Here is a 22834-nt window from a genome sequence, read left to right on the forward strand (position 1 = left end):
TTCCCCTTCAGGGCCAACCTGTGGAAAAAGTTTCAAAATGTCTTGGATTGCTTTGCCTGAGAACAAACGGATGATAGTGATGACATCAAGGTTATCTGAGCTTTTTCATTGCGACCACATTTCTATTACAGAAAGCCTGCATTACAAACTGTGTTCAAAATATATCAGCCAGTCAGGGTCTCATGAAAGTATGTTATGAGTTGCATTATGGGAAATGAAGGATCCAGTGATTTTAGAGCCGGACAAATGCTTTGTATGTAAATGTCAGGATATCTCAGCTTCTGGTTTGGTCCCTACTCTTTTTTTTAATATAAACGATCTTTATGAAGTGTTATTAAATGATAGAGTACTTCTTTAGTTATCTCATCTAGAATTTTTTTGACACGCTTCAATGAAACTCATAAAGCCCCAGGAGCAGGACATAGTTTGTATCTGTCTTGTTTTGCACAACACATTGCAAATGGTTTCTACAACTTCTGCTGAGGTTGTAAAACTCAGTGTGCTAGAACTGGTAGCATTTAGAGATGACTACGTTCACTGAACAAACTGAAACATTGACTAATGCACGTAATTCAATTCAACGTTTCAGTCTTTTCGGTGTTCTCGGTGTTGTTATTTAATCAGAGAATCTTTAAGGTGTCTTACCATCAACTCCTGACATCGCCCAGAGTGTTCTTTCTCACACAGAAAACATTCAAGTCCCACTCTCCTCTCTACAAAAGTCACACATAGCTGTAATGATTGACTCAGCCACAGTCTCATGGTGTTCATGGAAACTCCCACAGAGCGAGTCCGACTGTGTCAGACCCTTAACGCTGTCCTATTGTCACACTCACACATTGTGATGGCAGATGGCCAGTTATTCCAGGGCTTCAGATTCCTATAAGGGGAAGTTCAGCATCAGGTCTGAACATCACCAGGATTCTCCAACACTCAAGGTTCAAGGTTCTTTATTTAGTCATACGAACATAGCCACAGTGTAGTTATGCCGATGGAAATCTTAGGTCACAGGCTCCTCCAACAGAGCAACACAAAACACAGATAAACAGACCAATATAGTGCAAGTAAATAGTAATACAAAAAGTGAAATAGTGCAATAAGAGTCTTTATGCAAGTTACTGGAATATGATATATTAGGTAAATAGAGAGGCATGCTAACGGAACAATCAGATGTGAGAAATGCTAAACAAGATGTCCGGGCGTTATAGTGGCAGATGTGGTGTTTTGATGCTGTGCTACTTGACAGACATCAATGTCAGAAATGTTTGCACTTTGTCAAGATGACAGCAAACATCGTGCGGGGAAGCAGGAAGAACGTTATTTGCATTTTCCCAACAGTTTCAGTTCAGTTTTGACACATTTTCCCTCCATGACTCATCATTTCTGAGCGGTCCTGACAGAAGTAGCTGATGAATAAATGCAGCTCCTTATTCGACACAATAAAGGAAATAGAGCGAGGGCTCACATCAAAGTGCCCCCTCCTGTTCTCATGCTATTGACTTTTAATGACATCGCTGCAAACTGCATGCCTGATGGAGAGTCATGATATATTTGAGGTTCTAAGGTTCCATGTCAGAGCTGAATAAATATGGCCTTTTGTTTGCACACACACTGAACAACTGAAACGTTGACTTTAATTACATGTATTATAACACATTTCACATAACTGTATTAGGTTAGTTGATAGAAATAATATAAAACTGAACCTAATATTATTTTTTAAAAACTTAATATTATTGCTGGCAACTAACCGTATACAGTTATAAGACATCTGTAGATATAATACATGTAATTAAAGTCAACGTTTCAGTGCATGAACAATGAGCGAGATTCAAATTAGAATTTCCGTTGCACTGGGGTATCTAACCTGCTGAAATACTACAGTGTAACCATCCAAAGTAGTCCTGCCGTGCCTTAAGCGTTATCAGAACATCTTTTATACATTTGCGGTAAAGACAGTCAAAGATAGGTGTAATATGATCCCATCTCATAAGGAGTCGTTTCAAAGCTGCAGCAGTTAGCACGCAGTGAGAGCAGGAGGTTGTTTCCTGACTGAGCCCAGCGAGAGAAAAGCCCCAGGTATCAAGGACTGATCAAACATGCATAACCTCTGGATCAGTACATGACAAAAGCTCTGTTATTTTGCCTGAGCTGGATAAACACAAAGTTCATTTATTTATCACACACTGAATATCCCATTCTTTGTTTTGGTCAGTATCAGCTATGTCTTATTATTATAAAATGCTGTTCACCAACGGCCAGAGATGGGGTCGTTACTAAAAATAAATTAATATATTATATATTACTTTTAAAAAAAAGTAATATATTACACTACTTCGTTACTCTCTACATAAAGTAACTCGTTACTTTACTCGTTACTTTACTCGCAGGGCCGGCCCGCCCCTCCCTGCAGGCAGATCACGCAGACTGCTAAAGTTTCAAATGTTCTCTTTAGTTCAGTTTCCATTGTCGCATAAGACTGATCCAGATCCTGCATGTTTTCCTATCTGACCATGGCTGTCCTCTGTCTCCTGCTATCTGTATTTTGCGCAGTATATCTCTGCTCACGCTGTTGCGTCGGCGTGCATCCATGGTTCTCCTGCGTGTTGGCCATGTGTTGCACTGGAACCAGACTGGAGCACACCGCAAAGACTTCAGCCGAGCACGTACGAACTGCGCATGCGTGAGTGGCAATAACTCCCCTTACCAGCAGGCGGCGGTAGTGTGTATTTGTCATTCAAAACAGGCAACAACCGGAAGACAGAGAAGAAGAACAGACTACGTGATATAAACAAACAACAAATAGCGTGTGCGGTAGCTTCACCTTAGCATGTGTTCTTTGCAGGTGCTTGTTGAGGTTTGACCACGTGGTGTTTACAGCAGTGGATAACAGCTTCTGGCCTGGACACAGTTTGCACCTCACCGTCACATTCCTGTCTATTCTTCGGACAAACTGAAAGTAATGGGCATAACTCCACCCCTCGAGAGTTATCGCTGACTCAGCCATGTTTATGCAGCACTGCACGTGAAGATGTGGACGCGCAGATTACGTACATATAAACCTGCGGCGGAAACCCCTCTTGTCTGTCAATGTGATGATTATGACTGATTTTAGTAAGTAACGAAGTAACGCGTGTCGGGGCAATGTTAGTAACTGTAGTGTGATTACTGAATTATAAAAGTAGCGCGTTACACGTTAATATAATTACTTATTATTAATATAGTTACTTTGTAACGCGTTACACCAAACTCTGCCAACTCTGCCAACGGCACTACAGACACGTAGGGACACAAACAACAGCCAAGTATTATCTCAGCTCCTCTCTAAGCTGCCACTGTGTGTGTACTGTGGGGTATTGTGATATTAAAAGCTATTTATTAAGGATACTAACGACTCTCTGTTTTGCATCCTCTAGGTCATAAAGGCGATAGAGGAGGGGTACCGCCTCCCAGCTCCGATGGACTGCCCCCCCGGCCTGCACCAGCTCATGCTGGACTGCTGGCAGAAGGACAGAGCCGAGCGTCCAAAATTCGATCAGATAGTCAGCATCCTCGATAAGATGATCCGCAACCCTAACACCTTGAAAACCCCAGTGGGAACATGTACAAGGTGAGGGAGTAAACCCCAAAGGAACCACTTTAAAATGTGTCTTCGTACAATAAGAACTTTTCTTTGAGTGCATTAGTGGATGATCCAAAGCGTCCAGTGGATGACTTAGCCTCTGTAGTTCACACATGAAAGATAAATCCTGGGGGATCGATACCCCAAAGCAGCTTCCATGGCTTTATGGTCAATCGCAGGGCTTTTAAATCAATCCTGGTAATGAGTTCCTGCTACTTTAAAGTGCAGTGGGAACTCCAGACCTCACTCTGACGTTTGTCAGATGAATTCTATTTGCAGTCAGAAGAGACTTCCCTGAGGTGAGATGGAGAGGTTACAGCTGGTTCAAAAGCACTTTGTCTTTATGTGTCTATATGTGAGGAATGTATTCAGATTGAAGAGGTATTGAGAACATGTTTTTCAGACGCAGAAAGCTGAAATGCTGCATCTGTTTATGAATATGTTATTGATTGAAGCCTCCAATCAGCTGCTTTTTCCCCTTCTCGCAATTTGCCGCACCGCTGGATGCCTTTAGTCGTCAGTTTGTCTCGTCTCCTGCCTGATTGTGTTTTCAGCGGAACGTTTCCTTTTCACATAAGAAATAAACATCTTTCTGCTCATCCCGCAGACCAATTAGTCCGCTGTTGGATCAGAGCACACCAGACTTCACCGCTTTCCGCTCAGTAGGAGAGTGGCTGGAAGCCATCAAGATGGAGCGATACAGAGACAACTTCACAGCGGCGGGCTACAGCTCCCTGGAATCTGTGGCCAGGATGTCAATCGAGTGAGTAGAGAGGAAGCCCTCCAGTGCTTAAACTTCAGAGGAGAACATTACAATAACACCAGGCACATTTCAACTCTTATCTCACCTACCTACGCTTCCTGTTTGCCAACCCTAAATAAGCAAACCCAAGTAGCTGCATTTTGTTTTCAGGCAGAGTGTTGGCAGACCATCCAATGAGGTTTCTGTAAATTACCATACATTTTAAAAATTGGCCTGGGCCTTCAATTACCCAAACTGCAGAGATAACTAGGCCATTATTCTTCTTTGATGCATTACTATCCATATACTGAACGTATACTTTCAATATTTTAGTAAGAGATCTCTGTTCATGATTTGCTCCTGTTTGCCTCCATGTTACCCATGTCATGATCAAATCAGTGTAACGTAAATGACACTAAAATACAGAATAAATGAGGTCTCATTGGTTGTGTTCATTGGTTACTTGGAGCACACATTCCATCTCATGTTTGGGACTCAAGAGCTTTAAGACTCTTATTAGCGAGTCCTCATCACCAGGGTCTTGAACCTGTGTGAACTCTCTGCTGTGTGTCACTGTAGTTGAGAGCAGCTGAATATGAGCAGCAGCTAGACTGTGGCTGGCCCTGGATCAGTGACTCAGACTCCCTGACCATCAGATGTCAACATCCGTCTCCACATCCTGTAAAAAGCTCAAGGCCTTCAAATAAACTTTCCAAACACACTTCCAAGAAAAGACTTGAGTTGTACCGGTTTGCTCCATCATCCTGGACATGGACACGTTATGTTTAGCTGCCTTTGTTACCCTTTACCATTGGACCATGGTGAAAGCAGCTCAGCCTGTGATTCGTCACTTTGGTTAACTGGACTCATAACTTATAACTGGACTCCTCTTCATACTGTACATTGAATGAAGTGTTTCCTCACTTTCTGAATAATATTCTTCTTTTTGTTGCGCTGTCATTTGGCCCTTCATAGTGTTTATTTCACGTCAACTTCTAAATATGTTCCTTTTTAGTTCTGTTTTGTTCACTATTTTGAGATGTTTATATTTTTCAATGCCTCGTTTTTAAATGCTCTAAAAAAACAAAATGACATTTATTATGTATTTAGGTTAGTTGAAAGCAATGTAATATCAACTTCATATTATTGCTTTCAACTAACCTGATGTGTGAAATGAGTTGACATGATACATTTAACTAAAGCCACGTTTCAGTTTTCCCGTGTGCAGCTGTGACGGAAATGTCCCAATTTGGATCAATAAAGTATATCTGATCTTAGTCCCGCCCCTTCCTGTGTTTCAGTGACGTGATGAGCTTGGGGATCTCGCTGGTGGGCCATCAGAAGAAGATCATGAGCAGCATACAGACTATGAGAGCCCAGATGCTGCACCTCCACGGCACAGGGGTCCAGGTGTGACCCGCAGTTTGCATCATGAGAAACTCTACCAGAACTTATGGGACGTACCCGGGACAAACGGTCAAAGCTCGTGTCGGACTCCTCGGCTGTGTCTGGAGTGAAACATTCCTTTGTTCCTCGCTCCGCCTCTTCACAGGCACTGAAGAGAGGAAAAGGACAAACAACCGCAACAAAAAAGAAACTACCTGAACCAGATGACTTTCTTTACTTACTTTCGTTAGAAGCGCTTATGAACCCAACCACATATCAAAGGGTGCATTGGAAAGGACTTCTGTTTGAACTTAATGAATGATTGAAATGCACACCGAGGCTTAGGATTCTCTCTAAAAAGAACAAAAAAAACAACTTGTCTAATTTGTTAGTTTTCTTTCTGTCTGCTACGATGACATGTTTGGCACATGCAGCAGTTTGTTTCTCTCTTGTATTTGGATTTGACTACAGGGTAAAGGAGAGGGTTTTATGGTTTCAACCTCTCAATGTTTTTTATTCTAGAATGTTCTGAAGAGTGCAACACTGAAGAGACGCAGGAGAATCAGCAGACTTTTATATCAGAGTAGCAATATCCTTGTCTTACTGTTCACCACAGGAAACGCAGTCGCTTGGTTATTGAGTAGAATGTTGCAGCACTGTTGAAATACTTTATTGAAATTGAAGCCACCAATAGTTTTGCCATCGTTTTACCTAAAATGTTGCACACAGTGTTTGTTTCGGTGCATTGTTGAGCTGCAAATCCAGTTTTTAAAGGTGGCTCCAAAAACATTGTAGACGTAATACTGCCTTAAAAAGTGTTAGCTTAAGAATTGCCACTATTTTAGGGTCTTCAATGGCAATGCTTTCTGCATTCATTTAAAGGGTCGACAAGTTTTTCTTGTAGTGTGATGTCTTTTTATCGCTGACTAATCTTGAACTGGTGAAAGTGAGACACGGTGAGCGAAGAAGAGTAGGACTAAACAGAGCAATAATTACCAGGTAGAACCGGTCCTCACCTGAGATTTGTAAGGTTTTATCAAATGTGTGTGCTGTGCTGAGACTAACCCTCTGGAAAGAAGTAGTCACCCTCGGAAAGGAAAGTACCTCTTTGACCCAAAACCGGTTCGGAAAGAGCTCGGAAAAACTGCCGTGCCAAGTCATCAGATGAAATAATCATGTTGTATTTTGCCGCTATGATATGCTAAACGTCTGATGGAAATCCATCATGGCGTGGAAATGTTAAAGTGATGCGGCGATGAAAGAGGCACCGCTTGAACACTAGGAAGGCTCCATTAGCCATGCTGACATCCTTTCCGGACACCGACGCGCTGTCCAGAAATCAAAGAGCCCCTTCAGGGTTTGGGTCGGGAAATTAGGACCAAACGATGGAGCTGGATCGTGCTGTTGAACCCCCCCCCCCCCAGCCACGCAGCTCCCTTATTTATTCATGTGTCTCCTCCGCTCATCCCTCACAGGCGAAGATGTGATGGAACATGCATTAAAGTGTCTCTTAAGATTGCTCCTCTTTTCCTCCATACAGCGTTGTATGGAGAACAGAGACGAGGGGGCTTTGCAGAAGATGTGCTAAAAGCCAATCAACCTATTCCGTGCCATCTGTCTCCACTTCAAATGCAACAAAAGGAGAAAGTTTCCATGTTGATTATGTTTCACTGCAGCATTCTTTGATAAGAGGATGCAGTGATTCAGCTGTCATGGTGTTAAGGAAAAACCATCATGTCTTCAACTCCTGTAGCTACCTGCTATACATCTATGTTTTCAGAAGCTAGAGTCAGGTCAACTGTTTCCTTCTCAAATGTATAGAAAAAGAAAAAACTGCACATTTCACCAATCCCAGTTTACATATTCAAATCCCCCTTATCGTCTAACTAACTGCCCCTGATGCAGAGATGTGTATTTACCAAGCATGGAGGACAACCTATCTAGCACACACTCACATTCAAGGTGGGACCTGTGCATCTTTGCCTACAAAAGATTTGAACAGTCAATTTCACATTTTCTATGATTTTCTTTAGCACAGAACTGATGAGCTGCAATCAAATGTTCACTGACAGCAGAAACTGAAAACAGGAAATGAAGAGTACTGTTGAGTGGGCTTTATGAAAACATGCTGAATGATAACAGAAAGCAGCAGTTTTAACAACGTGAGAGAGCGTTGAAACCAGGCTGAAAGAAGACAGAGATTGTTATGAAAATGTCCTTAAAAAGCTAGCATGCGTGTCGGTATTACACCTAAGCTGTGCTCTCACAATGAGCCGGCTTTGTGTGGGTGTCTGCTTTGATCCACTTTCACTGTGGGACTCACCTTTGTGAGGAGACACCAGGAATTAGTCCTGACCGCTCTGAGCCGTGTCACCAACTCTCTCCCTTTATCCATACAGCAGAGCTCAGCATTGGGCCTTGGCCAGACCTTTGAATTGAATACCGGCATGAAGTCATTCAGTCAGCACAAAACTCCCTAGTTTACAGGCAGCACTCTCTCACCCACTCCGCCCCCCCCCCCCCCGGCTCCGAACGTCCCGTTTTCCTGTGCTGGGGAAACAGCAGTTTGAGCCAAATTGAGATTAAGGCCAGGATGCAATCGATTCAGCGTCACCTGTAACCTTCACTAACAGAAGCTTGTTTCACCCACATTCAAACTTCAGGTTCTGCTCAACTCTCAACAACAACTGTTTTGTTGTGGCTCTATATTAAAAAAACTCAAAGAATATAAAATGTAAGAAAGGCAGAAAAAAGCAGACAGGTGCAGGATGTAGAGGGCTGGTTGGAATCAGGAGCAGAAGATAGAGTACGAAGTTATTTTTCAAACCTTGTGGTTCAGCAGTTGGAAGTGGTGCGGGGGGGGGGGGGGGGGGGGATGGTTCCAAAGAGCACTGTTGATTGTGTCAGAGACGAGATTTTGAGGGGATCTTTGTATATGTTCTAATTGTAAAACTTGTACATTTATTTATATTGTTTTTTACACATATTACTCAGTAGAGAGCTCTGAATACATTGAAAATGCACTATATTTTTCTATCTCGCAGATGAATTATTGTCACTCACAAGATTTCAGTTGTACTTCATTTTTCATTTAGGACCAAAGACAGCTGATAGGAGTTCCATCTTTACTTTGACTTTCTTTTGATTTTGCGTTTCAGTTTGTTGTACAGTAATACAAATGGTCAATTTATTATTTATTTCTCTGTGATGAAAGTATTGAAAATGCACTGGTCAAAGGTATTTTCCCCAACAGCAGAACTGTACGATTTAATTAGACAATTTCTTGTTACATAGACAATTCTTTTTGCTTTGTTACATTTGTAATAGACTGTACATATATTTTTGGAAATATAATACAATCTCTATAGAAGTGTTGGGTGTCCTTTGTCATGTTTTTTACCTCATTTCTACACTGGTGTTCATTTGATCAGATGTGTTTAGGATTTATTGAGATCTGAAGTCCATGATTTTTCTAAGATTTGTAGTGGATACAACAGGAGTCTTATTCCAGAGGAAAGAGCTTGCTAAATGTTTGAACTAGGTTTAGTTATCGAGCAGGACATTCAGACTTAAGATCCACCTCACTGTTGTCATTCTAAACATAACAGGTTGTATCATGAAGAGAACCCTTTTATAATTAGGCAGCCTTTATAAAGTTGTATGTGTTGTGCCATCAGTAGTAACACATGGTTTTCTCTACATGGATCACTTTTTGCTCAATATCTTTCTTGAATTGTCTCCTCTGAGATCTTCATAACTGCATTTATACTCTGTATTTGTCCTGACAATACTTTTGAGAGTGAGCTGCACACATCAGATCATGCAAACAAGACACAGTGACATGAATGAGATGTGTCTGTTGAATTGTACATTGTAATACTTGACTTGCCTTAAAGTACTTTTGTATTTGTAAAATGAGTCCTTGTGGCTTGTAAGAGCATCCAAAAACAACAAACCAGAGGTCAAACATGATGGCTGGCACCAACTTCAAATCAACCACAGAAACTCAATGAATGAACATAAGGGAAACAATACTCATTCAAATCCAACATCAATGGGAACATTGTGAATCACAATGTGAAATACAAGAAACAACATCATGTGTAAAACACAAATCAAATGGATCTTGTGTTGGGATGCTTCCCTACACCTCCAACATGAACTGCTCCATCCTGCTGGATGAAACGTTAGTTTCAAAATGTTAGTCTGATAATGATTATGTAAAATAATGTTAGCCATTATAATAGAAAAGGGTGAGGAGGTCCTCCTCTCTAACACTAGTCTGGAAGATAAGTGGCCATGCAGCCAAAGGAAATTGTGTTATACATATATCCTTTATTTAACCAGGTAAAAGACTCATTGAGATTAACCAAGAGGGGCAGCATGAACAAAGTTACAACAGATAAAACACAGACAAGACAGGCAGACAAATACAGCTGTAAATAAGCCAGTCAATATGCGAAGTAAAACAAACTATTCAAAATCATTAAAAACTGGCAACATTTAAAACGATTTTAGGATATACGAGCACTCACATCTACCAATGGTGTCGTGTTCTCTGTCCTTTAGGAAGGACCTGAATTCCCCATACTGCCATAGTGATTCCATCTGAGAGTTTCAGCTCCTTCTGTTCCAAGCTGTGGGGGGCAGCATGTTAAAAGCTGTTTTACCCAGTTGTGTTCTCACTGTAGGAACCAGCATCTGAATCAAATCTTGGGAGCGCAGGCCATAGACTTTCTCTTTGACACATATATGTGCAAATGTAGGAGGGAACCAACCCAAGCAGAGATTTATAAATAAAACCCAACCAATGGGAAAGTCTGCGAGCAGACAAAGATGGCCAATTAGCAGCAGCATATAAAGTGCAATGGTGTACTCGATATCCACATCCAGTGATAAATCGTAAGGCACAATGCACAGTAAAGCTCTTTAGGCACTGGTCAGAGGCACTCATGCATCTACTTGATGTAATAAACACAAGCACACACCTTCATTGATCCCCCCATCAGGTCATTCCAATCTTAATATTATTGCAGTCGGTGGTTAGAACTCACAAAGCTTTGCTACAGGATCCCTTCTCAGAAAGTGGTACCAGTGTACGTTTAGGGAATACTTAATTCAGAGAAACACACCTGAACTAACGGTAATAACACCTTCAAGTCCTCAGGTGAGCAACACATTTAAAGACAAAGAGACTAACTTAAAAAAAACATTCAAACCAGACACAAACTGTGTTTTTTTGTATACGTATGTAATCTGTTTTTTAAAATATGTATAATCCCCTTCTAATCAAACTATGTACAATGCATTTGGTCAACCTTACAATTCTGTGTCAGGGTTCAAAAGCATTAACGTTCCTGCTGCTTCCCGTTATTCCACTGATTGACAGTTAGCAGCTGTTGTGTGCATAAAGCCGAATGTGCCAACAAAGTCAAAGGACTAAAACCCCGACCCTAACCCAGGTACACAATGCAACATTTAAAATGTTTAAAGCATGTGCTTAATACATGTGTTATGCAGATGAGTGTGTCAGGTAAGGGGAAGAAAGAGTTTGCGTTTACAAAAAGGCAGAGGTTATGCAGGTGAACAGTCCGACACACTACACACACATTGACACCACGTCCATCTCCAACATAAAGCCAAACTAGTTCCTGCATGTGCACAGAACCCTGGCACTAGATGTTAACGGTAAGGTTAAGAATGATGTAGTACTTTTTAAGTTTGGACATAATGAATACAGGTCTGGCTACTGGGAAGATGACCTACGCCCATGTGGATCACACATGAATTCTGTCTTCTTTTGTCAACTAAAACATATAAACATTTTAGCCACGGTTTATCTTTCATGAAGTGTATATCCTCTCATCAATATGTTGTCTATTTCACAAAAGAAAAGGTTCAGAGATCTATTCGACTGAAGTTAACTAAATGAACACAGATCATGAAACATTGTGTATCATTTATCCAGATACACTTGCAGCTGCCACAGAGTTGTGTGTGTGTGTGTGGGGGGGGGGGGGGGGGACTCGCCTCCCTTATGGGGACATAACAGTCCTCCAAACATTCCAAACATTCCTGTTCTGTACTTTAATCTCCCAAAATTGGATGTATTTTAAGGAGTTGGAATATTATTTTCCTGGTCATATTTTTCGGCAGTTATGTCAATTATTGAATTCCACCAGTGGCTCAACATGCTGTCTCTGATTCAGCTCCACTTTTGTTTTTCAATAATCTGGCTTCCTACAATGTTGTTTTCTGTGGCTCCTCGCCTCACCTCAAATGAACATAACCTTCAAAGTCTAAACTTGTTTTAATGGTTGGATCATCCGCAAGAGAGTCGCCGTCAGTGTGTGAAATATTGCGTGTTTACTTCCTCTCATGGGCCTGGTTCAAAAATATTAAACTGGATACTTATCTTAAAAGGCTTAAAGGTGACCTATCATGCTATATTTGAACAATATATTGTAGGGCCATACCTATATAAAGTATTGTGGTGATTGACATTATTCACCCACGGATCTATGGGTTGGGGTATTGTTCCGCACGGACATTTTAGTGAACCGGACTTCCTGTTTCCGCCGGTCTTCGCTTCCCGGGCATGAAGTTGTTTACATGTGTTTTCAGATGCTAAATAAAAGTCTAGCTCGTACCTTTGATACCCCGCCTCCGACTCCCGTCTCTCGGCACTACATTGGTGACCCGAGCATGGCAAATAACGCCGTTTTTTTCAAACTGCCGGAGTTTTGGGAGACATCTGCGGCTGCATGGTTCGCTCAGGCGGAGACTCAGTTCGCCCTCCGCGGAGTGACTGACGACGCAGCACGCTATTTTCACGTCGTTTCGGTGCTGGGGAGCTCCACTGCGACCCGGACGGTGGGCTTTATTACATCTCCTCCTGCCCAGGATAAATATGCAGCGTTCAAGGCTTTCCTGTTAAAGACTTTCGAGCTGTCACGGTCGGAACGGGCCCGACGCCTGCTCGCTATTCATAGCCTGGGGGACAACAAGCCTTCTGACCACATGGAGATGATGCTCAGCCTGCTAGGTACGGAAGAACTTCATTTTTTGTTCATAGAACTGTTTCTTCGGCACATGCCGCCGCATGTACAGAGAGCGCTCGCTAACACGGCTATTGCTGAGCCCCGCGCTTTGGCCGAAGAAGCTGACCGGTTCTTCCTGGCAACCCAGCGTTTTGCCCCTGAGTACCACCTTCCCTGGTACAGGCATGCTACCTAACAGAAGCTCCGGGGCCGACTGGCCGTGTTATTACCATGCACGCTACGGGGCGAAAGCGAAGATGTGCCGTCCCCCCTGCACGTACAAGGTAACGGGAAACGCCAAGGCCTGCGCTCGGGAGTGGCCGCGAGCGTGGGCACATCCAACCGGCTCCTGTTCATCAGGGACACCCTCTCTGGTCGCAGACTCCTTTGTGACACAGGAGCCCAGCGGGGTGTCCTGCCGGCTACCATGGAGGACTCCGCCGGTGGGGGCCACGGCCCACCTTTAACGTCCGCTAACTAGTGCTGGGGGGAAACGATTATTTTGAAAACGATTAATCGGGCGATTATTTGATCGATTAGTTGACTAATCGAACGATTATTTTTCTGTTGTTCAATTCATAAAAAACGTAATGTCAAAAAAAGTAATGTAAACATTTTTTTTTCCACGATACTGTGTCTCAGGGGATCTTAATATTTAAGAACCTATTAATGTGTTATACCAGATTAACGGAAATAATCTCAGCTAACTGACGATACAAACCATGTTTACCAACACAAAACAAAACACAAGTCTCATAAGAAGCAAACTAAAATGCTATCTAAATGACCCCTGAGCGAAAAATGCTAACGGACATTGGCACAGAACTCAAGATAACCCTTATTACTTATCGTAGCTGCACATACAAGATATTCGATTAAAGCTGAGACTCCACAGATTATGTAGGTACATAGTATCATCACTGAGTGATCCGGACTCGCGACAGGGGAAGCAAATACAGTCATCACAACACGTACCTTCACAGAGCTTCTAGGGAGATCGTCTCACCGCCGTAGCTGTCAATCTGATCAAAATACGTGTTCAATGGCATTAAAATGAGAAAAAACGCGGCTGAATCGGTTAATCCATAGGTTTTTAACGTCTATGTATAAAACAATTATTGAATTTATAATCCATAATTCCATTTTTATGTAAACATCGGAGAGCAAATGCTAGCTGCTAATGGTTGCCACCACAGCTAGCTGCTGCTTCCGGTCAAGCAGCAGTCTCAGTGAGATATAAATATCTTTGCGTTTTGGACTAACTTTAAAATATTCCCATGCTTTTGAAGACCTAGGGCGAGATGTTTTCGTTTGAGGGCTTCGTGCGCAATCCTGTGAGGTTTCAGTCTCCATTGTGTTAGAAGTGCGATTGCGAACTGCTTGTTGCTTTGGGTGACCCACGTGTGTGTGGCGACCATATATACAGTCTATGGTGTCGACGCGGAAATATGTCGTCCACGATATTTTGAAGTCGACGCGTCGCTACAGCACTACCGCTAACGACACCCCTATTCGCACCATATGGCACAAAGACAGTGGACCTGTGCTTCGAGGGTCAGCGGTTTAAGTGGGATTTTGTCACAGCTGACATCTCCTTCGCCCTCCTCGGCGCAGACTTCCTGTGCGCTCACGGACTGCTGGTGGACGTCAAGAACAGCCGCCTGGTGGACGCACTGACATTTGCCTCGTTTGCGGATTTCGTTTTTATTCACCACGACGCCCACCGCGACCCCCTTACGATGGTCCGTTCAGGGTCATACGTCACGGGGACAAGAGCCTGGTGGTGGACGTTGGTGGCAGGCCTGAGACTGTGTCCGTTGATCGGATTAAGCCTGCAGGCCGTTGGAGTTGGCTCTGCCCCCACGTCGGGGCCGCCCTCCCATGGCCCGCCCCCTGTGGAGATGCCCTCGCTGGTGCCCCTGCCCTCGCCTGCGGCCCCGCCTTCCTCTGCTTCTGTGGTCCATATGCGAAATAAAAGTCTAGCTTGTACCTTTGATACCCCGACTCCCGTCTCTCGGCACTACAGTATATAAATATAGTTTTTTTTTCAAAATACCAAACAGATCCTGCATTTTAGCCATGCCTCATTTCGCTCTATATGCTCTTTCCACCCCTGTTTAGCTGATTCTGTGAGCTGCAGCTGACCACACCCCCCTGCAGGAGAGGGGAGTGCTTTGAGATCAGCTGCTAGGCTGCAGTGGGGAGAAGAGAGGGACAACAAGAGATCTCCGACCGTCCTCCGTGTTTTATTCTTATACATGATTATATAGTCATTTTTCATTTGTTTTAAAGCTCAATAAATAACAAAGAAGACCTTTGACTGGCACTTTTCTAATTTTGTCCGGAAGATTTAAGCTTTAACGGACATGTTGACTGGCGAAAAAAAATCGAACTGAAACTCTGCCGCACGGCCCCCTCGTTCCTTGGAAGAGGCAGAGAGGTGGGTGTTTGTCATCTGCTGGTGGACTACCAGAGAGAATTACAGCGAGGGAGGGATTGCATTGAATTACAACAGCGGGAGCAAACGCTTGCCTCGGGGAGGGAGAAAAAGAGCCACAGCGGAGAATAAACAGAAGGGCAACCATGCGCGGGAAGTATTCTTCGCTGCTTTTGTGGCAGACTACAGCGCCACTTACAGGCCTGGCATATGTACTACAGCGTCTCCAGCGCTTTCGAGCGGCAATCAAGCCCCCAGGAAGTGCGCCGGACTCAGATGAAAATATTTGTGCTGGCCAAACGGCGGTACTACACTTCCATTTGGTTGCCAGGCCCGGAAACACTTTTTCCCATTGACTTACATGGGGAACAAGTGGTCTGTAAATCTTTGGATAATTTTTTTTAAACTAAATAAACTACCCAGTATGAACACTTGTATAGCCCTTATTAAAAACATTCGTTCCTCAAGTTGTAATAATGTGCTAATAACGTTATTCTGAGAGTTATTTCCCTCTGCATTATGAACGCGGATCTAACCCACGGGACCGCGCCGCCCGGCACGTTCATGTTACGTGTCCCGACCAATCAGAGCACACTGTGCTCCCAGGGAGGGTGGGGGCTGGAGCTATTGGAGCTACAACGAGCCGTTAATGGCAGAGAGTGAAATTCAGTGAATACACGTAGTTTACAGAGATGCTGTATGAGAAACCAATGTGAGTTGCGTTTATCTTTACCCATGGATGCACAATAAGAACGGACCCATATCGTCTTACTGCCATCCCACGGAGCTGTAATAATGGATATATTGCACATGTTTGCTGTAATTCATTATCATACTACATGGGCTGTATGATTAAATCTTGTACCGTAAATGTTGTATTAAATAGTTAATATTACTTATTATTATAGGCCTAAGTGTGTGTATATGTATATATATGTATATATATATATATATATATATATATATATACACACAGTGGAATGATTCTTTCATGCTAAATGAAGCTCTGTTGCTTGGATATCACTAGATCCTGTTACAGCGTAATATAAGTACATAACGATTTATGTGTACATTAGCATAATTACTAGCTAGCTGCTAACTGCCGCCTCGTTAATATCAAATCCATCATAATAACAAATCATTACCATGCTGTCATGAACGCGCGGTGCTGTTACGTGTACGCAAATTGACGTGCTTGATGTGAACGAGCATTTTAGTTAAAGTTGCGCATGTGCTATGAGCGCACATACGGGTACTTCTCAGGCATGCCGGGTAATCGTGACGTTTCACTCTCTCAAAAGTTGGGCCATTTTATCATCATGCGCCAATGAGCAGCTCTCATAGGAATTAATGAGGCCCTGCCTCCCACGCTGTATCCAGTTCTTATTATACATCCATGGCGGCAATGGCCGGCGGTGGCCCAACCCCACATTCCCCTGATAGGTGGACAGTTGGGCAGAGTGGCGAAGTCACGCCCATCTACTTCCGGTCCATGGGACCTTATTTCGGAAAAATTATGCATTGAAGTCAATGGAGAGAGAAAACGTATCTTCCGATCCCGTTTGAATTGTGCCATGAATTACATAAGATGTTTGTCAATCTTAAAAAATAATTTCCATGTCAAAAAAGTCACAGTTTGTCGTAAAACTGTTGAAATATAAGACTATGAAAAATACGCAACTAGAAAGACTATAAATCCCAGAGTAAGAGAGTAAGTGATGTCATAACTGTTTTCCTCCACTAAGAGATAGCTAAGATCAGCGCCATATAGATAGATTATAAGATAAGATAACTTTAACAAGATGCCTGTGTGCTTAGTACCAGGTTGTTATCATACCAACAATGGGTCTTGCTCGTTCTTTCGCTTCCCGTCTGATGAAAGGACCAGGAGTGGCTGGATCAAGTTAGCTACCTAGCTAGTAGCAAGCACGTTAGTTAGCATTACAGCCTTGTCATTTTTATTAGCCTTAACATGAAGTAACATCAAGTAACCCAAAATGTTAAACAGTAAAAGTAGTAGTCATATTTCGTGAACCCTTTGAAGAGTACTGTCACACCGGTGTGATCATTCTATAATACACCATTTAAGCCCGGGGGAGAAATGCTAACTCTACATTAGCATTGGCGATCTTTTCTACTTCATGCTATCTGCACAAATGGTTGACATTAAACTTTAAAAAGATCAGGCAGTTCAGAGAGAATCAAAGGAAGGCAGGCAGTCAGGCAGCTTTGCATGACATTCTTCTGGACGTGTTTCATTGTGGTGATAGTGAGGGTAGTCAATCCTTTTGTTGAGAAGACAGTAGTGACGGCCATCTTGGTGACGTGTGTTGTTATGCGAGAACAGAGATGTAGTTCATTGAGCGTTTCACACAAAAAAATGTGTTACTTCACAGTTTTACGACACATTTTTATTTTTTTGACTTGCAAAATTATCTTTTAAATTGACAAACATCATATGTGTAATTCGTGGCACAATTCAAACGGGATCGAAAGATAATCTTTCTCTCTCCATTGACTTCAATACATAATTTGAAATAAAGTCCCATGGAGGTCCACCGGAAGGGGAGGGACTTCGCCACTCTATAGGCGGAGCACCACTTCTGTGACGTAGAAAACAATTCAAATCTAGATCAGTCTGTATCAGATCCATTGCAGCCCCATCTTTAGAGATTTGGGTATGGAGGAAAAGAGAGAGGGTTGTGTTTTCTGACACTTGGTGAGTTCCCTGGAACACCGGGGACACATATTCATGTATAAAAGACGTACAAAAGTGCATTTTGCATGATAGGTCACCTTTAAGTTAGAAGAACTGTGAGAAAATACAGCTAACTGTAGAACTGATGTGCTTACGTTTGAGTTATTACTATATGGCTTAGTCATATCAAGTGAAGAGTAATATCTCTTTCCAAAAACAGGGTCCAACTTAGCAACAAACACACAAAAAAGACAGGAACATTTGAAATTCAATGACAATGAGCAGCCTTCACGTCATATGGTGAAAAGCTTGATAAAGATATTATGGAGCACGCCTACTTAAGTTTGTGTGCAAAGATTCCATTCATATTTAGTGCTCATTAATGTGAGTTTAATCCTCATCCATAAACCTGATGTGATATCAGGACTTGGGTTATCCAGATAAACTGTGGTGGTGCTTATTCTTCAGTTGGTGCCATTAACCCACTGCAGAAGGAGGCGGGACAACAAGATACAGTTATAACAATAAAAGGGCTCAGGTAGAGTTTATACCTGGCGGAACATTTTGACGTTGGAAATATGGCATTAATGTGCAGTTGATTTAAAATGTTTGAAATTGCATTTAATTCACTGATGTCTTCATCACATGTTACTTGTTAGACGCTTTTATCCAAAGCGACTTGCATACTCAATACTGTGGACAATCCCCACAGGAGCAATTTGGGGTGAAGTGTCTCAGGGATACAACGACATGCTGACTGCAGTGGGGTTTGAACCTGTGACCCCCTGATCCAAACTCATACGCACAACCCACTGCGCCACATGCCACGCCACTCTTCATCTCACCAGTTAGCTTTAACTCATATACTTAATTTCTGTATTCACTATTGCACTGTTACATTCTGTTCTCATTGATACACTAACTTCAAACCAAAAGCATTGCACTTTGCTTCACTATCTGAACTTAGATGTTCCTTTTCACTACAACAGCTGGATGGCACCACACCTGATGTCAACCTGAGGGGAAACTTTTTTTTTCTATTACAATCACATACAAATGCATTTGCATTTTTATTGTTTTAGGAGAACTTGTTTGAAACCATAATCAAGTACAACATATTTGTATTCCTCCAAGGCCATTTTGGAGGTTTGAACACCTGCACATCTTGGCATGCTGTGGTGAGAAAGTCACTCATAACTTTGTTGATCATAAATAATATATCATTCTTCTCACTGTCTTAACTGCACTGCTTAAAAGGTTGGCCCCTCCCTTCTTGCTTCAGGTTATACTTGTCACAGCATGAAATCTACCTCAGAGTCACTTCAGCCAATGGCATTATTCAGAAGTGCAGAAAGATAACAGGAGAATCTGAATTATGGTTTGTTTATTGTTGATTGTTGTTATTGTTTTCTGGTTGATCTGGTAGAAAAACGCATTACAAATCTCAGTTAGTTTACACATATTTAGAATTCAAATATTATTACAGCAAAGGCAGTTATCTTTAAACATAATTAAACATAATGTAGAAATAACGTAACCAATGCAATTTAAACAGTTCAGCAAATAAGGATATCAACTACTTAGGCTGCTATAAAAATAAAATTCAAAGGAAAGGAAACATTCACTGCTCATTTACTCAGACAAACAATTGGATTGAGAAGAGTTCACATGAGGCCAGCTTCTTGGCTCAGAGAGAAAGGGTTTGCCTTAGGTGAGCTGGTTTTATTGATTACTTAGCTCCGTGTGGCAGGAGGGGCGGACATTTATAATTTCCATTTTCAACATTTTTACTATCCATGTTACAGCTGATATTACTGCTTGAGTACTGGATAAAGCCTGAGCGATACGATGCCATACAGATGTATTGGCTGATGTTGGAATCACCACGACAACTATACAGACATATAATACATGAACATGCCGCATGATGATGTCTTAACTATATTCCCAGTAACTGAACATTACTGAATATAAAACAGTTCACTGTTCTCACTGTATTCATGCTGGTTTCCTTTGGAACGACAGAGCAGAAGGACTGCAGTGTCTTCCTTAGATATTTTTTTCAAAAAGGAAAAACGTATCTTCTGTTTTACACCTGAGTTCATTTTGAAGTCAAACATTAGGTCTTGTTAGTGTATTCTAGAACCCCGAAGGCAGGAGAGACTGAAAAGAGTCAAGGGAAGCTTATAAAAGTTAACAGCATTTAATTACACAAAAGATGCGGTGGTGTACAAAATGAGATCTGCGATTGGAGGCGCTCTCCTCATCCGCCGGTCAGTCCAGGTCAGCAGGTAGAAGGGGTCAATTATTGGCTTGCTCTTCCTGTTGTCATCTGAGGTCTTCTCCTATTGGCCGGCGTCGTCGGGGGGCGGGTCCAATGCAATTCCTGCCTTTTTCCGTTGTTAAATTATATCATTCGGTGTCTGTGGTTATTTAAACATTTCCTAATAAACGTTATTCAGTGGTAATAAACGAGTGCTAAACCCAGTGTGCTCGGTGTACAACATCACATGTCATTTCACCTTTAATTCACGGTTTGAAAATGCAGCACTTACCCCCGTCAGGCAAACTAGACCGAAGAAGTATGATCGTCTTGGTCTTATTGTTAGCGGGAGACATCCATCTGAATCCGGGCCCGGTGCAGACAAGAAGCCAGTCCTGCAGGCTCGAGCAGCTAGCATCACAATTAGCATCAGAACTAGCATCTCTTCCGCTGCAACAACAACTACGCGACGACAACAGAGACCGTGGAGACAGCGGAGACCGAGGAATTAACGGAGACTTCGAGATTCTCCCGGGGACGCCTCGGCAGACAGACACGCATGAGGCAGTGACGAGAGGAAGAGAACCGAGATCCGAGGGAACAAATATCCGCCATGTTGTTAGCCACCCTGCTAGCATATCAACGGCTAAAGCTACAAAGGAGCCTCCCTCCCCCCACCACCCCACACCCCACCACGACAAGCCGGTTGCTGTAACGGACAAAGACAAATATCTGCAAGCTGACGACATTGTGCATTTAAGCAACAAAAATGGACTACATATTTTTCATCTGAACACTAGCAGCCTGAGACACAAACTGGCTGAACTCAGGCAGCTATTCATGAACGGTAAGGCAAGCATATTATGCTTTTCTGAGACCAAATTGGACAATTCCATTACAGATTCAGAGATTGAAATTGAAGATTATCTTGTAGTGAGAAGGGACAGGAACGTGAATGGAGGTGGTGTCTGCATGTACATACATAAAGACACCAATTTCAAAAACCGAACTGACCTGCATCATGAAAATATTGAATCTGTGTGGGTTGAAATTCTTTTTGACAAAGCTAAATCTGTAATAGTCGGGACAATCTATAGACCACCGAAACAGAGTGACTTTTATGATACATTAGATGGGTGTTTGGCTGATGTGGGGGATGTAGAGACAATTATTATTGGAGACTGGAACACGGATATGCAACGTAAAGACACGTCCGTCTTCAAGTCCTTCAGTAGGATTTGTGATCTGCACGGCTTCAGCCAGCTAATCACCCAACCCACCCGGGTATGTGAAACAACACAAACTACCATTGATCTCATTCTGACCTCTGACAAGTCCAGGATCTCCAGTAAAGGGGTTATAGCATGCGGGTTAAGTGATCATTATATGATATTCTGTACCCGCAAAAAGCTAAAACAAAGGGCCGGCTGTCACAAAACAGTCATATCTAGAGACCTCAAAAACTACTCTAGCGAGGCCTTTAACCGAGAACTGGAGAGCCTGGACTGGTCAGATGAGCTCAGTGGTACACAAGTTGAAGAAACATGGCTTGGTTTCAAAAACAAATTATCTGTAATACTCAATGATTTGGCCCCCCTAAGAACAACCAGGGTAAAAAATCGCGCTGAGCCGTGGATGCACACCGGCATACTGACCGCCATGAAAACCAGAGACAAAAAATGCTCTGAGTTTCATAAAAGTCAGTCAATGCTTTCCAAAAGCACGAGCAGTGAACTCCAGGCCCACGTGACTGAACTCAAAATTGAAAGAAACAGACTAAGAAATGACGTAAGCTCCATGATCAAAACTGCCAAAAAGAATTTCATCAATATCAAAACTGAGGAAAACAAAAAGAAACCCCGTGAACTTTGGAAATTACTCAATAACCAGCTTGGCTGCAGTAAAAAACTCAAAACGAGATTTTCTAACTTAAACATAAAGACAGATAACAGGCTCATCACAGACAAACTGGATGTGGCCAAGTACGTGAACATTTTTTTCACAAACATAGCCACAACTCTTGTAAATAAATTACCCTCCCACTCAGGGCTTTTTGGAGTAGATCACATCATGACCTACTACAAAAACCTAGGGGTACGCAAAGATGATTTCAGTCTAGCAAGGGTAACAACAGCAGAGGTACTCATTAAACTGAGCGCCCTCCAACCTAACAAGGCCACTGGCCACGACAATATCCCCTCCAAATTCCTCAGAGACACAGCAACCGCCATCTCACCAGTCATAGCTCACATAATTAACCTCTCCATAAAACAGGGAAAAGTACGCAAAGACTTCAAAATTGCAAGAGTAACCCCCCTGCACAAAAAGGGCAGCAAATTGGACCCAGGCAACTACCGCCCTGTCTCTATACTTACCTCCATCTCGAAAGTCATGGAAAAAAATAGTATATGAACAGGTCGAAAAGTACCTCGCAGAAAATAAACTAATCTATGAATTTCAATCTGGCTTTAGAACATCCCACTCCACTGACACATGCCTTCTTTATTTGAGCGACCACATCAAACAAGAGGTGGACGAGGGCAAGTACTGCGGCATGGTGATGCTGGACCTACAAAAGGCTTTCGACACTGTCAATCACCCCATTCTGATTGACAAGCTAAAAGCAATTGGTTTTGATAAACTATC

At 42.5% G+C, this 22834-nt stretch overlaps 1 protein-coding gene across 7 annotated transcripts in view; it reads left to right on the forward strand.

Annotated features, from left to right (window-relative positions):
* epha7 (eph receptor A7) overlaps positions 1 to 9124 on the forward strand; it is a 77487-nt gene extending 68363 nt beyond the window's left edge. For all 7 annotated transcript variants that reach the window (XM_034204494.1, XM_034204498.1, XM_034204495.1 and 4 more), the window contains exons 15-17: positions 3417 to 3610; positions 4230 to 4385; positions 5666 to 9124. In XM_034204494.1, coding sequence (XP_034060385.1) covers positions 3417 to 3610; positions 4230 to 4385; positions 5666 to 5780 — 465 coding nt within the window. In that variant the 3' untranslated portion in view covers positions 5781 to 9124. The remainder of the gene's footprint in view (positions 1 to 3416; positions 3611 to 4229; positions 4386 to 5665) is intronic.
* The last annotated feature ends 13710 nt before the right edge of the window (positions 9125 to 22834 follow it).

Source organism: Gymnodraco acuticeps, unplaced genomic scaffold (genome assembly GCF_902827175.1).
Source record: "Gymnodraco acuticeps unplaced genomic scaffold, fGymAcu1.1, whole genome shotgun sequence".
Taxonomy (NCBI): Eukaryota; Metazoa; Chordata; class Actinopteri; order Perciformes; family Bathydraconidae; genus Gymnodraco; species Gymnodraco acuticeps.